Raw genomic sequence first — 16269 nt, 5'->3', positions numbered from 1 at the left:
TAATAACTTTACTATTATGATTTTAATAGCCATATTATTGAATTTTAAATCGTATATTATGAAAAATGTTTATTAAAATCCCTTTCAAAATATAGATAGACAATACACTATACAGTAATACGGTTAAGACCTTATCAGAAGTGATAAGAAATTAAGAAATTGTAAGATACATTATACGGTGAGACTCGAAACTGTGATTCTTCAAATGGCAACTTTCAACTTTAAAAAAACTACTTTTTTAAAATATAATTTTACAATTTTCTACCCAGATCAATACGATTTCGAGACCTTCTTAGGTTAATATTATGTTCTTCGCGTAATTTTTTTATTCTCTCAAACAAGTGGACAATGGCTCAACAGCTTTCTGGTGTCACAGTGGTGATATTTATAGCTGGCGGTATATTGACATTTATATTGCTGTTCATATTTGCCAAGAGGCAAATCATGAGATTTGCTTTGCGATCGAGGAGAGGTCCGCATGTGCCGATTGGACACGATGGGAAAAAAGTAAAGATTTTAATTCCGCACACATTTTCATGACGATTTTCAAAACTATAGCATTCAATTGTGTTTTATCTAAAACATTAGTCGTCAATAATTTACCATAACTTATTTGAATTACTTTACTACTAGTGTTTTATTTTTTGATTATAATGCAATCAAATTTAAAAATTGATTGGTATATATAGAGTATAATTGCAGTGTTGGACTGGCTCAAAGGCCTACTATGCAATTAAGTAAAAAAATGTTTGTTTTTAAAATGGAAAAGCTGTAAAAGCACACACGATTGGGGGGATACATTGCTATTGCACGTTTATACCATAGGCTGGTCCGACCTTGAGTATAGGAATAATATACTATAGTAAAAATGATACTTTATAACAACGTGCATAGTAATAATTTTTGATATTAATTCATAGAATCTGTTTTTTTATTGAAAATTAAATATTTAATGTAAAATCCTGCTCCATATCATCTAAAATGGTTTTAAGAATAATAGTGATTTTAAATCAATATTATAATTGCATAATGCTTTAATACTATTAAATAAATATTAGTATTGTATTTAAAATAATATAGTATAATGTTTATTTTTTGTTAGACACTGAAAAGAGAAATTGAACGACGAATTGAAGTGGTTCCAAAAATTGCTTTTGAACCAAAATTAATGACAGTAGATCAAGATGATGACCGTTCAAAGTATATATTACCACCGGCTGAATCCAACGACAAACCATTGCTCTCGCATCATTATCGTATGAAAGCAGTTGATGATGTCAAAAAGTTAGGTAGTATAATATGAGAATAAAATTAGTTACATAATTGATAAATGGTAGGTATACTGTGTACGAATTGGTCCCAACAATAAATTGAGCTTTGCTATTAATATCCTAATTGGCTCCTGACTAGAAATTTTTAGTATTTATTTAATTCCATGTTTTGATAAAATTATATGAAGCTTATTAAGTTTTTATTTATTAGTTGAAAAAATTAGTGTATTTATTTATTATGAATTTAAAAAATATTGGCACTTTTAATCATTCCTACATTAAATGAAAAAAAAAATATGAACATTCCTAAGTTCAAATAAAATAAGAAAAAGTTAAAGTCATTACATAAAAAAGTTATTATTTATAATGATATACACAATCCATAAATTAAAATTCGATCAAGTTATTTATAATTAATTCATAATCAACTCAATATTATATTTATAAATATTTTGTAAAATTAAAATGAAATGTACTTTTAGAACGTGAAATCACCAAACAGGATAAAACCTTGACTCGTCATCCAAATGAAAACATTCGTTCATTTTTACTAAATACATTAGCAGTACTTTTGGATGGCAGTGGACAGCACATAGTTCATCAATTCTGTGATCTCTATGAACACGCTCGTTATGATCCAAATGAATTCTTGGATGAAGAATACCAATCATTCATAAGATTAATGAAAAAATTAATCGATATGTAAGTTGAGCAGTTATAAATTTATTTTTAATAAATTTTAAAATTTATACTCTATTACTTTAAAATTCAAGTATAAATAATAAAGGTATATGTATTATATACCTTATACTTACATTAATATGTATTTTAATTGTTGATTCAATGTATTACCATACATTTTTAAATTATTACAGAGCCAAATTATTGAAATCGTATTCTGGTGAAAGTCGAAAAAATAGTCCCAATAAAACTCCAACTCGCAATAACAATATGCGAACTGGTACTAATGATAATCTTAGAACAAAAGACAGAGATTCAAATCGCTTAAAAATTGTATAAGAAGTATTTCCCGCTATAAATTAATTGGAATAAAATTATTTTTTATTGTATTTAATTAACATTAATTAAAGCCAGATAAGTTTCTAAATATTTTGATGAATGTAGATTGTATAAATATGTAAAATATGTAAATTGTAATATGTATTTAGTTATAAATATAATATTTTTTTTTTTACTGAAACATGTAAATAGTTGAATGTTACATAATATTTTACTGTTATGTACATTAGAGATCTCTCATAGAGCCTCAAATTGTATTGGTAATTATTGTTTTGAAGGAAATTAAACTGTTATACATTCTTAAACAATAATCTTAAGATATTATTTTTATTTGATTAGTTCCATTTAATATCTTTAGAAGATTTCACCTTGACTAAACTACCAGATGAATGTTCTTCCACTTATTAAAACCAATCATAAAGATGTAATTGAAGCTTTTCAATATATTATTTAGATCGATTTATTGTCATCACATTTTTTTTAAATATTTAGTATAAATATAAGATAATTTAATAATCAACTATATGATTAATTCACTTTGATATAATGATAATAGAAGAGTGCAACAATTGTACAAAGATATTATAATTTTAAATTTCCAAGCATTAAATATAATGGTGAATTAAAGTATTATTATTTATTGTGTACCATTTATTATAATTTCATAAAAATTCCAATTCTAGACTATGGTAACTTAAATATTAATATTTTGTTATTAAAAGCTACTACTATTAATTATATGTTTAAAAACTATTTCTTTTTTTCACAAATTCACATTCATATAATTCATTAAAATTAATTTATTTTATATAACTTATTCAATCATAATTGCATAGATACAGGCATGTGTACAGGGGGGTTCACCCCCCCCCCCACCGAAATAATTTCGAGTAACGAGGAAAAAATTGCTTCATTATGTTGGACACAATTTGTATATTGTATTGCTAAATTTTGTAAACCCGCCCAGAAATTATTTTTTATATGTACCTGCATAGATAAGTTCTACTCCTAAGTACCAATTATTAATTAATACTTGGTAGTTACAGCTTGAATCATGTTTTTTTTCTCAAGAATCAGAAAAAAATCTACAAAGAAAATGAAGCCGAACATTAATGAATAGTAAAAACTGAATACCATGAACTAAACTAAACTTAGTCACTTTCTAGTGTCCAAGAATAGATAAAATATAATTTCATTTGTACTACTTGTACTGAACAATAAAAAAAAAATTATCCAAAGAAATTTAAAGTATAGGTACACATATTCTCTTTGAAACACGCCATGGACATTATCATATTTTAAGATATTAAAATAGATAATAATATCTTTCGACTTGTTAATTTTTCAAACAATTCGACTGCCACTTTTTGAGTTGTTGGAGTTTCAACTTACATAATATTGTAAATGTACTAAACAAAATTGAATTAGTTATAATGGATAAACCGCCAATTGAAGAGAAGACTAGGGAAGAGGTGGAGGCCGAGCGAAAAGCTAAACGAGCTGCAAAACAGGAACGGAAAAAAGCAGCATTGGAAAAACAAAAAATCGACGGACTAGAAAATCAAAAAAAGTTGAATGAGCCGTCTACAGAATCAGCTATTGCCGTCGATCCCGTAAAAGTGCCAAAGCCAAAAGCAGTGAGTAAAAATCACTGTAAAACGTGAATCATACTTAATGATTTGTGATCTACTTGTAGAAAGTTGTTCTCGATACAATTTACTATATTTCTAATGAATAATCTACTTACAGATTAGTATAGGTAGATTAATTGCAAAATAATTTATATGTGGGCGGGTTGGGAGTAACACAAAACTAATTTCCATTCAGCTATAAATTTCAAATGGAAAAAAGATAGGTAGATTTGTACATACCTATTACTGAGACAATGTATGGTTTTTTGGACTGAACAATAATTGTTAGAGTTCAATAAATAATGAGATAAAAATATGGAAATAATTCAACTTTAGGATTGCAATAATAAGTCTATTTATGGTTACATTCATAAACTAATATCGTTCGCTATGCTTTAAAACTTATTATTATTTTATGAAATAAATATTCCACTTTAAATTATGTATCAATCTACCACAATATTTTATTAATATTAGAAGACGATTTAAATAATATAGACATATTAAATTAGTCTAAAAAAATATATGACAATATTATAATAAGTAATTACATAGATTAAAAAGTTTTTTTTATCAAGTGAATAAGTGATGTGATGATGTGGAATGTAGAATAATATTGATTTCCTGAATAAGTTATAAGTAATTTTTTTTGTTCTAAAATTTTAAAATAATAATAAATACTTAATAAATTATTAATCCTAATCACATTAAAAGAAAGAAAGAAGTTAAATTAATATTAAGTGTGTATCACACATTTCAACGTTTTCCATACATATATTTTGACGATTTTGTGTTGTTAAATTTTCAAACAATTAATCTATACTCGAAATTTCCAAAAATAAGTTTTTATTTATTTTTAATATTACCAATATTAAAAATGCATTCTTATATTAATACTTTGTAAATGCAATACCAAGTTTTAATAAATACATTAATATTTAACTATTCAACATATAAAATAATGAATAATATTTGTTTTCTAAATTCATAGATTTACTACATCATTATGCAAAATTGGAATATTAATAACAATCTTTATTGTGAAAAATAATTTTTAAAATACAATAATTTTCTTTTTTTTATCCATTTTATTATGTTTCCAAAATTATGAATTCAATGTACCCAGCCTTAAATCTTAATAGTAATCTTAATCAGAGGTGGATTTCCCATTAGGCACTATAGGCAGCTACTTAGGGCGGCAAATTTTGTAGTGTTATATTAAAAAACATCAAATGCATTAAAAAAAAAAATTGGAAAATTAATTTTTTTATATTTAAAAATAATTATTTATAATTTGCGTATTTTTTTATACTTTATTTTTGTATATCCTATATGGTATACAGTAGACCTATTTATTTTAGTTCATTATAATTTAGTCATTATAAATATAGAAAACAGTTTTTGATAATACTATACAGTTGCGCCAAAGTCTATGTTTATATATAACAGCAGCCATGTATAAACATTTGACTAGGGATGGGTCCTTAGAAGAATTATAAAAAATAATAGAATTAGGATCACAAATTATTAAGTAATATTGCCCATTGAATATAATATGATTGTATTAAATATCAATATTTCTGTTGAACAGTAAACATGAGATACTTTGTTTGATAGAGAGTTAAATTTTTGTAGGTAATTAAACACATTTTTTTAAATATTTTTGTTAAATATTACATATGTATTGGTTGTAAAAAAGAAAAAAAAGATAATTAGAAATAAAAAAAAAGTGGATGACAAATTGTTTGTGACAGGTTTCAAATTTGATTATTATTTTGGGGATTGTGGGGGGGGGGGCCCGTCGTTGGAGATCCTTACTATACATTTCATTTTGTACTTCGACGCCACTGTCACTATATTTAATATGTTTGTAAAAAACAGCATGGCAATTCTAACAATTAAGTTAAGTCTTTTTGTTTCATTATCATATGAAGATATTATAAAATCAATTTGCAAATAAAAAAGCAAGACTTCAGCGTTTAAAGTTAAAATAGTTAAGTTAAGTTTAGATGTAATATAGATTAGTTAAGATGTTAAAGTTAAACATCTGTTTTGTACGCCTTATAATTTGTATTATAAAAATAAAGTTTTTTATTATAAAAAATAATGTAAATTGTAGTGTTTTACTGAATGTTCCTAACAATGATTATAGTTATGTTTTATTATTTATGTTTATAATTAATTAAATTATCATTGTAGGTATTTATTAAAATTCAGTGGAAACCATTAACATTTTTCTAAGTAGGCTAAATAAAATAATCAAAATAAAAACAGTCTAAAAATTCAAATAGATGTCCACTACTATTGTCTTTATATTTAATATTTAGAGTAAGTATTTTGGAGGGGGTATGTAACTTGTTTATCACCTATTATATGGGCGTAAAATTTTTGGTGGCTATAGCCATAAAAAAAATTTAGTACAGCCTCAGATCTTATTGGTAATAATTTAAAATAACTTTTTAACTCTTACCTATATTGTTTATTATAATTCATATGTAACTCAAATAATCAAAATATTCATACCACATCTATTTCAGGATGTTCCCAAGACAGCACAAAAGAAACAGTCAACTCAAAAAATTGAAACAACTAAAAAAATAATAAACATTAAAAATAACAAAAATAAAGAAAATATTGTTAAAAACGTGAGTTTATAAAATAATGTTGTTACTCATAAATATTATCTGACTTTATAAATTAAAATAATTTTTGATTTATTCTTTCCTCAGGCAGAAGAAGTTAAACCTACAGTAAAAACAGGGAATTTAGTGAATTTAGTTAAGAAATCTACAGGGCCAGTTACACACAAAGTTAAACTTTTCAATCATCTTTATATTGACTCAATATCTTTGTTGACAGAAAATAAATTAAAGTAAACTAATAATCTCAAATATTTATTTAACAGTTAGCCTAATATTTATATTTATCTAGAATAAATTCTGGTAAAGTACATCCATCTTTTATAAAACTCGGAGTTCAAATGCGAACTTCTGTTGTAGCAGGATCGAATGCCCGATGTCTTGCCTTCTTATATGCACTCAAACAAGTATGTAAAATGCAAAGATTGAAATATTTTCCATTTCTAAAATACTTGTTATAGACTATTTCAGATTTTGTGACACCAGAACACAAAAATTTTGCACGATCTTTTGAGGAACATATTGGACCAGCCATTGATCATTTAATGGCATGTCGACCATTTTCAGTATCTATGAATAATGCACACAAATCTATCATGTGGCATGTAAAAAGATTGCCACATAATATTTCTGATGGACATGTGCGTAAATTTCTAATGTGTTAACTATATACTCTATTCGTGATAAAAAGACAACCTGGTGGCAACAAGTATTCATTAGGTGGTGTTGTCAGTTATATTCATACACATGCTGTGTAGAATGTAGACAAGTTTTGCTCTTGCACATAAGTGACCACCAAGTTGTCTTCTTAACTTTAAAAGAGTATAACAGGTAGTAGTTTATTGAAACAATATATCAAAATTTTTTTATTATTTTTTTGAAGGCTAAAGAAGCATTAGAAACTGTTATAAATAATTACATTTATGTTCAGATACATATGGCTGGTAAGGCAATTTGTATTGCAGCTCAAAATAAGATTGCAAAAGGAGATGTTATACTTACTTACGGATAGTAAGTACAATTTAAAATATAAAATAATATAATAACTATTACTTTTAAAATAAAATATGTTTGATACTACTTGCTGTTAAAGTTAAATAAAACCCTAATTATTTTTATTTATTTTTTAGTTCTTCTTTAATTGAACGGATACTAACTAGCGCCCACTCAAATAACAAACAATTCAGTGTGATCGTGGTTGATTCGGCTCCATGGTATGAAGGCCGTCAACTTCTCCATCGTCTAGTGCGTAACAACATCCAGTGCACATATGTACTTCTCTCAGCAACCAGTTTTATCATGACTAAAGCAACAAAAGTGCTGCTTGGTGCACATGCGTTGTTGGCCAATGGTTATGTTATGGGTCGAGCGGGCAGTTCTCAGATAGCTTTGGTAGCTAAACATTTTAATGTACCTGTATTGGTATGTTGTGAAACATATAAATTTACAGAACGCGTGCAAACCGACTCAATAGTTTTCAATGAACTAGGTATGTTCTCTAAACATGAGTTAAAGTATTAAATTTAATTCAATAATTTATTTTTGTTCTAATAAAATTAATATTTTAGGTAATGAAAATGACGTCATGCCCAAAGAACAATGGTTGAACAATCGTTATTTAACTCCATTAGGTCTTAGGTACGATGTAACCACTTCAGATCTTATAACAGCCGTGGTCACAGAAATCGCTATATTACCATGTACCAGTGTTCCAGTAGTTTTGAGGGTGCGACCAAACTAATGTAGGATGTGTAACAATTAAAATAAGTCTGACGTTCAATGTCCATCACGAACAGCAGCAGAAATAAATAAGAATATATTTTTTTTTTCAATTTTATATTAATTTTTAATAAGATAATATAATTTGTTTTCTGTTGTACAATGTTCAGTGTAAACATTTTTTTTTTTTTTTTGACATCTGAATGTCAGTCAAAAGTTTACTGCCGCCCGCCCATACACTATTTAACTTAAAATATTTAAAAAGCTAAATCGTGTAGTTAATTAACAGTAAACAAACGTTGGGTAACAATGTTTGTGATGGAACAATCTAATAATAATAATTCAATGTATATGAGTCACATAATAGTATATAATAATTAAAAAAAAAAGGGCAATTTTTACAAAAGTAAGAAATATTAGATTCAATTCTTAAACTAAAAATTATTGTATAATACAAGTTATTAAAACATAATTTAAATATTTGTTCATAATGTAGGCAAATTAATTTGTTGCCTTATTCACTACACACTGGCTCATTGGCAGCGGTATTACAAAAAAAAAAAAAAATTATCATAATTATAACGCGCCATCAATGTGCCAAAAATATGTTCGACTTATTTATATTTTTTTTTTATAGATTTTAGTACGTTGTATGCAGACTTTAAAAGACTCAACTTAGTCAAAAACTGATTTATACATACATCCTTTGAAATAAAAATCAATAAATCAACTCTGAGGAACTAAGATAACCCGGTACTATGTACTTGTTAAACATTTCGTACGAAAAATATTTATTATACAGAACAAAATTCACATTCTTAATTATGATGTTAATAAAAATCCAGACAAATAGGACTAATTAAAAATTATGATATGAAAAACAACGAAAATATATTTATAATAATTTTAGGTTAAGTTTTTTTTTTTTTTTTTTACTTTATACACATACACCTGACATAATTTATACAGTAGTTTAACATTAACTTAATGAAATAATATAACACATTTCGACAGTTTCTGGTTAATAAATTACGTTGTCACCCTAAGATATACATCAAGATTAGAGAAAAAAAAACCTTATAAGAATATACATTACATTAATTTAGGGTTAGTAAATCTTTAACAACAATTTGCTGCAAATGTACAAATATTGACAAACTCTTTCTTGCCCTATTGCTCTGGCAATTAAATTCACAAACGATATAATAATTTATGAAAGAGTGAAACAACAGTTCTAGTCTGTAACTCTAGGTCTATATATAATAATATATTTGTATAAATATAATGGTTTATACATATGTATAAAAAAAAACGCACACAAGCCTATTTGTCAAAAATGTATACATTTAAACAGTAAAATAATAGTAAATATTGCATAAAATTTACAAAGCCATTTATATGAAACGGTTTAACCGCTTTGTGCATACTTAAAACGCACTCATACTTTTTTTTTTATAATAACTACACAATGTTTACATTACTATTATACACAATTCCTACATTCTTGACGTATTATTACCAATAAATTTATATATGGATACTACTAACAATTAAGAAATAATAATTATCATTAAAATAATTAATTTTACCAGGAACCTAGAAAACATTTATACTTAAAATAATAAAATAAATAATTCTTTTTTTTTTAATTGTGTGTTCTTTACTAATTCTTATATGAAATTACTAGGAAAAAATTAAACTTTAAACATATAAAAATATACCTAATGTGAGTTGAGTTTGTTCAAAGTAAATAGTAATTATAAATAATAATTATTGATCTAGGCCACTAATTCTGTGCGAAATGAGTAACTTTCTCATAATTAATCCAACAAAATAAATATAAAAATATATTAGAAAAAAAAAGAAACTTAGCTAAAAAATGATTACAATTAAGTATTAATTAGTTTGGTAGTTAAACTTTTTAAATTTTTTCTTATTATTATGAATAGTTATGGCATAATTTTGTACAGAAAATGCCTTTTATAAAGCAACGGCAAGAACAGATAGGAATATAGTGTTTTTGTAATAAACCGACCCAGTATCATAAAATTAAATGAAATTTCATCATTAAAAACTTTGGGATTACAAAAAAATGAATAATAAAATATAATATATATATATATATATATATAAATTGACAGTACCTATTCAACCTTTCCATAAATCAATGCCTACATTATTTAAGACTAGGCACAAACATTTTACAAGAATGACATCATCACTTTGGATCGTGTTTTATATATTGTATATAATGTATTATAATCGACAATTAATTATTTTAATTTAAACAAAATTCTTTTTTTTTTTTTGGAATCTTAGTATAAACTGAGTAATTACTAGATATTTTAAGTATGAGCAAATAAATATGCCATATCAAAAAATAATTGTCAAATTATCATTAAATATGCAAATACCATACAATATATACACAAATTATTTAATGAAACAAAATTTAATTTTAGATTTCATTAAATAAATTTGATGGGTCAAATATCATTAAATAATGACGATGTCACTTATAACTATCATGTTTGGTAAAGATGTTTTATAGTAACTCTAATTTATATTACCTAATAAAACAAGACTATTAACACTTTTTAACTCTTTAGAAGTACCTACTTATTAAACATAGAAGAAATAGGTTTAGGCTCGCGTATTTTGTGGTGGGCCCAACATCATGGGTGTTAGGTGGGTTAATGGTGGTGGACCATCTGCATTATGCGGCGGAGGCCCCAAGAAGCGAGGGCCATTCTTGGTAGTTGGCAATATGCTGATTTCACGAGGATCAAATCTAAAAATGTTTTAAATTATTATACAATGTTTATCAATGAATATAACAATATAGATCTATTACTCTATCATTTTTTGAGAACAATTCAATACATCAATATATTTTTTATAATTCAACTGTAATAATAATTAGCTTATGTAAAATTATTACAACTGTATTTTAACAATTTTAATACACAAAAGATATTAAAAAAAATAATTATTATTGTTATTTAATTTTAAATCTATCTTAGCATATTATTAACAATATTAGCCCAAATAATTTATTTATATTATTAACTTAATAAAACATTTTATAAAAAGTATCATCAAAATTGTAATCTTAAATCTAGTGAATTTTTAATTTGCCAATTACATCTCAATCAATACATTTATAAAAATGATCAAGTTAAAAAAAAAAACTTCTGTGAAATTCAAATTAATATTTTTTCACTACTAGTCCAATAAAAACAATAATTTAAGTTATAATTTTTTCAATAAAAAATAATGTATATAGTTGTTTTTATATATTTTTATAATTTATATTTAGTTTATTATATATTATACTTAATTTTAAAAGAACTATCAAAATATTTTATTAAATTTATTTGTTATTTAGGTTTACCTATAAAACAAATGAGTAATCATAGCTTTTGTTCTAATAACTTTGTATAGTTATGAATTATCATAATACCTTATGCTAGAATAGTTGGTGTCTGATTGCATATAGGAACTGTGTACTGGCTCGTGGTCAGTAGCTGCTGCTGCTGCAGCAACATTGAATCGGTGGACTTTATTGATGTGTCTGACTAAAAAGCATCCTTTTACAAAGGCTTTACCACAAAATTGACAACAATGTGCTGGTCCCAAGTCATGAGATCTAAGGTGTGTTACAAATTGGATCTTAGAGTTAAATGATAGCTGACATTGTTCACATACAAACGGTTTTTCTGTCATGTGACTCCATCTAATTATAAACATACAAATTATTAATACATTTATATTTAAAAATAAAATAAGAAACTGAAACTAATGATAAAAATCATACTTATGAGAAATGACATAGCTTTTAACTGCAAATGTTTTCTTGCAGATGTCACATGAATAAGGACGCTCTCCAGTGTGCACTCTTTTATGAATGTTTAAGCTACTCTTTTGCGAAAACTTCTTTAAGCACAAATTACATTGATAAGGTCGCTCACCAGTATGAGTTCTCATATGAACCTAAAAAGTAATAGTCAGTAATTAAACTATATGAAGTAAAGATAAGTATATACTATTTATTTATTATTAATTAACAAATCTCAACATAAAGAATATCTAAAATGTATGGTAATATACACTTAAAATACCATTTATATTTTATTTAAATATGTTCTAAAATGAATCATAAAATATAGAAGTTATACTGAGATTTTAATATATTTTAAGTAATATTACAAGTGTACAATCTATAACTAGGTTTTGGTATTATGCAATAAACTATTATTTATTAATTACATTACTGTAGGATTATTATAAATAAATATATATTTTTTATCACTATTCCAATCCCTTTTCTCCATTTGGCAACCATACTGATTTTAAAATTTGCACCATATTCAACATTAATATTAATTTTTTTCATTTAAAAATATTAGCTAATTACTAATAACTCATGCTAATCTATCCTTGTTAAGTCAAATAAGAATATGTTTATAAAGGTACCCTAAAAACATTTATAAAGATTCTCAATAACCCCTAAAAAACCAAATACTAAATAATAAATACATTGGCTCTAATATAATGCAAGACACACACATATTTAAATGATTATGTTTTATTCATCGAAAATTTATGTATTTACTATATCAACGACTGTTATTGATTATTTTATCGATATAATATATATAGCTGCTAATAGAATAATTGTTTAAATTGTATACTTATTATAAAAGTTCAACAAAAACATCAACTTAATCTTGCATGCAAATAATAAAAATGTATTTTTCCACGTATTGCAACATTTTATATTTATAATGTATAATTGCGAGTAATGTTTTTTTTTTTTATTAAAATGCTATTTCTTTAATATAATTATTATTATATCACAACACCAATTATGTTATATAGATTGGAATGTCGGGTTGAGGGTGATAAAACAGAGCAGAAGGTGCATAACAGAGATGGTAATGCTAAGGTGGCTATCTGGAGTGACTTAAGATAAAAATCATTAGAAGTAGTGCAGAAATGGCACCAATTATAGAAAAATAATGAACAAGTTGGGGTGGATTCGTCATGTTATAAGGAGAGGTGATTTATAGACAGTAAGATCAGCTATGAAAATTAATGTAGAAGAAAGTAGAGGGAGGGGAAGATTAAAAAAAGATGGATAGATATAATACAGATTGACACAAGAATAGTTGGTATAAAAAGTGGGGGACAAAATCCTAGATGTGTAGGACAAGGGTAGCCGACCCCATATACTTGGGAGTGATGGGCAAAGAAAAGAAGATTAACAATCAAATTGAACAATGAACATCATTTAAGCCTCTTTATGAATATAGATATACCAATACACTTACTTCTAAATACGGTTTACGGCAAAAACAGGCTTCACATTGGGTACAACGGTAAGGTTTGTTGTTTGAATGTGATTTTAGATGTACATAATATGATGAAGTTGATGCTAGAACACGTCCACATATGCGACAAGCTTGAGGTTTAGATCGAGACACCGACGTGGATGAGGGTACAGGAGTACTGGAACTATGTTGTTCATCGCCATTGACTACAATGGACAAGGGTGGACTACCACAACTGCTGTTTTGGTCACTGATCACATTGTCAGCAACTAAACAAGGCCTTATCTGAAATCAGGAAAAAAAGCAGGACCGTTAGGACAGTTCAGTTGACATTCTACGAGCGAGTATGGACATTCTATTTGCCCGCAGTTCTTGCACCCACCTCAGAGTCGACTTTGATGTTCTGCTTGTGCAGTCCGAGCTGTTGCATGTACTTGACAGCGGCATCATGTTTACCAAGGTACTGTGGCTGTTGCTGCTGCAGTTCGTATTCGGTGGCCGAGAAATGCTGTTGCGTTTGCTGCATAATATCGTGTGTAGTGTGCGCGACGTCTAGCTCATCGACATGGTCAATCAACGTCCTAAATGGGGGCAAAAAAAAAAAACGAAAACCGATTATGGCAATATAATATAATAGGTGCCTAGGTATTTTTATTGTTGTTATTATTATTATTATTATTATATAATAGGAGCGGACGCCAATAAAAATAGATCGAACGCACCGCACGGGGATCTATATGCAAACGCCGTATCCGCGATATGGTCGCGGTGTTCGAAAGTCGACGTCCGTCGAATGTCGAACCACCGCCATCGACGATGGCAACGACAAGCGATAATACAATACGAAAACGTGCGGCACTCACCTGCTATGGTTGTCGTATACTGTTTATATACGTTAACAGCAGAGTCGGTTCGGTGGAAGCCCGTTAGATTGTAGGAATTAATCAACTACGCGCATTCTCTAAACGATTATTAGAATATTATTATTAGTTAAATAGTATTTAATTGTAATATCGGAGTAATTATTGTAACGACCAACAACAATAATAATAATAATAATAGTAATAATAATAATAATAATAATAAATCAAAATAACACGCGTAACAGACTTAATCGCGGTCTGCCGTCATAAAAAAATATTTATACCGTGATATACACGCATATACATATCATACATATGTAATAATAATATAATATAATATGTATATATACGCACGCATATGTGTATATATATCGCACTCGGAACGTTAACGTGATACGGGGTGTACAGGTATAAACATTATCGTAATAATATATGTTATAAACGTGAATATATGTGTACGGTGTGTACGTATAGGTAACTGAAGAAGAAAGGAATGCGGCGGCGGCGGCGGCGGCGGTGGTGGCGGCGGTGGCGGCGGCGGTATGGTACCTATGTAGTTTCCGATGGTTTCCGAACGGGGAAAACGAGAAGAAAAAAAGTGTATAATGTATAAATGTAGAAAGAGAAAGAGAAGAGAGAAAAAAAGAAGCCAATCGGCGGCGCTGTTGGCCGTGTGGGCTCGGGTCCTCGCCGAAAGCGCCTCCAAACAGCGTCCGGGGAGCGCGGGGAACGTCGTGTACGTCTTGACGTCTATGGACGTTTCTGTCTTTCCGACATTATTCGACCGATGGACAATGATATAATAACGATAATAATAATATTGTTTATAAATCGTACAATATCATAGCGACGCCGTCGTCGTTATTGTTACGATATTAATAATATGATAATAATATTGTGTCCGGTGGTATTAGTTATTATATTTATAATTCATATAATAATATTATTATTTGTCGTTTTTCTCGACGTATTCCACAGGAGAGGGGCCGCCGTATCGGTAATAATTTCGTCGGGATTCGGGAAATACGCGACTCCAGACTTTAGAAGTCTATATTATGCTCGAATTATACACGACTCTTTTATTAAATGTATGAACCGTCTACGATTCAATCGCCATAATGACTCCGCGGACTCGTCTTTATTCGCATCGCATTTGTTAAAATGTTGCAGAAAACACATTAAACGGCCGGACGGCGTCTGTAGCCAGGCTTGTCGTCGATTCGTGACAATTGTATTTTCAGTTTTCACTGTTACACTTATTTTTGTGTTCAAACAATACAAAAAAATACAGTGGAAATTAAAAACGTTTGTACCCTCGCACGGAGACGCTTAATACCCGTTCCCGTTGTCAGTCGCCTTGGAAGAAACAATTACCATGGAACGCGTTTATTATTTTTAAGGTTATAATGACGATAATGGAGCGATATTTAAATTTTTCATTTAAAAATGTGTATTCTTCTGTTCGCTTTACTGGACTCATTTTCTCAATGTATTACAATTACTAATTAATACATCACAATTCTTAACGGCATAAATTCACTTTAGTCACCACTTGTATTAATTAATTTTTTTTTTTTAAACATGTATTTCGTCAAGTTCAGAACAGTGGAGCAAAATAAAATCCGTGGAAATCATTAATTTTGAACGTATAACTTATAGCAGAGGTGGCCAGCAGGCCGACCGTTACACGAGTTCGAGTAAAATATGTTTCGTGTAAAAATAAAACTATGTAATTAAACGTTTTTATTACTTATTGACATTCTAAATAAAATAAATAAAAAAAATTAACACGG

General features: G+C 27.7%; 3 protein-coding genes across 6 annotated transcripts; 2 read left to right on the top strand and 1 right to left on the bottom strand.

Annotated features, from left to right (window-relative positions):
• Positions 1-172: 172 nt before the first annotated feature.
• LOC113548727 (uncharacterized protein C1orf43 homolog) lies at positions 173-2425 on the top strand. Its single transcript, XM_026949765.1, has 4 exons — positions 173-507; positions 1103-1289; positions 1754-1973; positions 2147-2425. Exons 1-4 carry the CDS (start codon positions 349-351, stop codon positions 2289-2291), a joined length of 711 nt encoding a protein of 236 aa, XP_026805566.1. The 5' UTR covers positions 173-348; the 3' UTR covers positions 2292-2425.
• Positions 2426-3626: 1201 nt separating this feature from the next.
• On the top strand, positions 3627-8445 carry LOC113554789 (translation initiation factor eIF-2B subunit delta). Of its 2 annotated transcripts, none has more exons than XM_026958788.1 (8): positions 3627-3928; positions 6460-6567; positions 6652-6794; positions 6854-6968; positions 7023-7202; positions 7493-7572; positions 7692-8050; positions 8130-8445. In XM_026958788.1, exons 1-8 carry the CDS (start codon positions 3725-3727, stop codon positions 8300-8302), a joined length of 1362 nt encoding a protein of 453 aa, XP_026814589.1. In that variant the 5' UTR covers positions 3627-3724; the 3' UTR covers positions 8303-8445. The 2 variants fall into 2 exon arrangements, with proteins under 2 accessions (XP_026814589.1, XP_026814578.1); XM_026958777.1 differs by having other exon boundaries at positions 7445-7572.
• Positions 8446-9162: 717 nt separating this feature from the next.
• On the bottom strand, positions 9163-15023 carry LOC113554790 (zinc finger protein 300-like). 3 transcript variants are annotated; one of them, XM_026958815.1, is made up of 7 exons: positions 14831-15022; positions 14477-14574; positions 13996-14194; positions 13614-13898; positions 12098-12273; positions 11744-12016; positions 9163-11071 (listed from the first exon to the last, which is right to left on the bottom strand). In XM_026958815.1, exons 3-7 carry the CDS (start codon positions 14137-14139, stop codon positions 10924-10926), a joined length of 1026 nt encoding a protein of 341 aa, XP_026814616.1. In that variant the 5' UTR covers positions 14140-14194; positions 14477-14574; positions 14831-15022; the 3' UTR covers positions 9163-10923. The 3 variants fall into 3 exon arrangements, with proteins under 3 accessions (XP_026814616.1, XP_026814626.1, XP_026814605.1); XM_026958825.1 differs by lacking the exon at positions 14477-14574 and having other exon boundaries at positions 14831-15023; XM_026958804.1 differs by having other exon boundaries at positions 14477-15022.
• Positions 15024-16269: the final 1246 nt, after the last annotated feature.

The sequence above is a fragment of the Rhopalosiphum maidis genome, chromosome 4 (genome assembly GCF_003676215.2).
Source record: "Rhopalosiphum maidis isolate BTI-1 chromosome 4, ASM367621v3, whole genome shotgun sequence".
Taxonomy (NCBI): domain Eukaryota; kingdom Metazoa; phylum Arthropoda; class Insecta; order Hemiptera; family Aphididae; genus Rhopalosiphum; species Rhopalosiphum maidis.
This window is presented reverse-complemented; position numbering and strand designations above follow the sequence as displayed.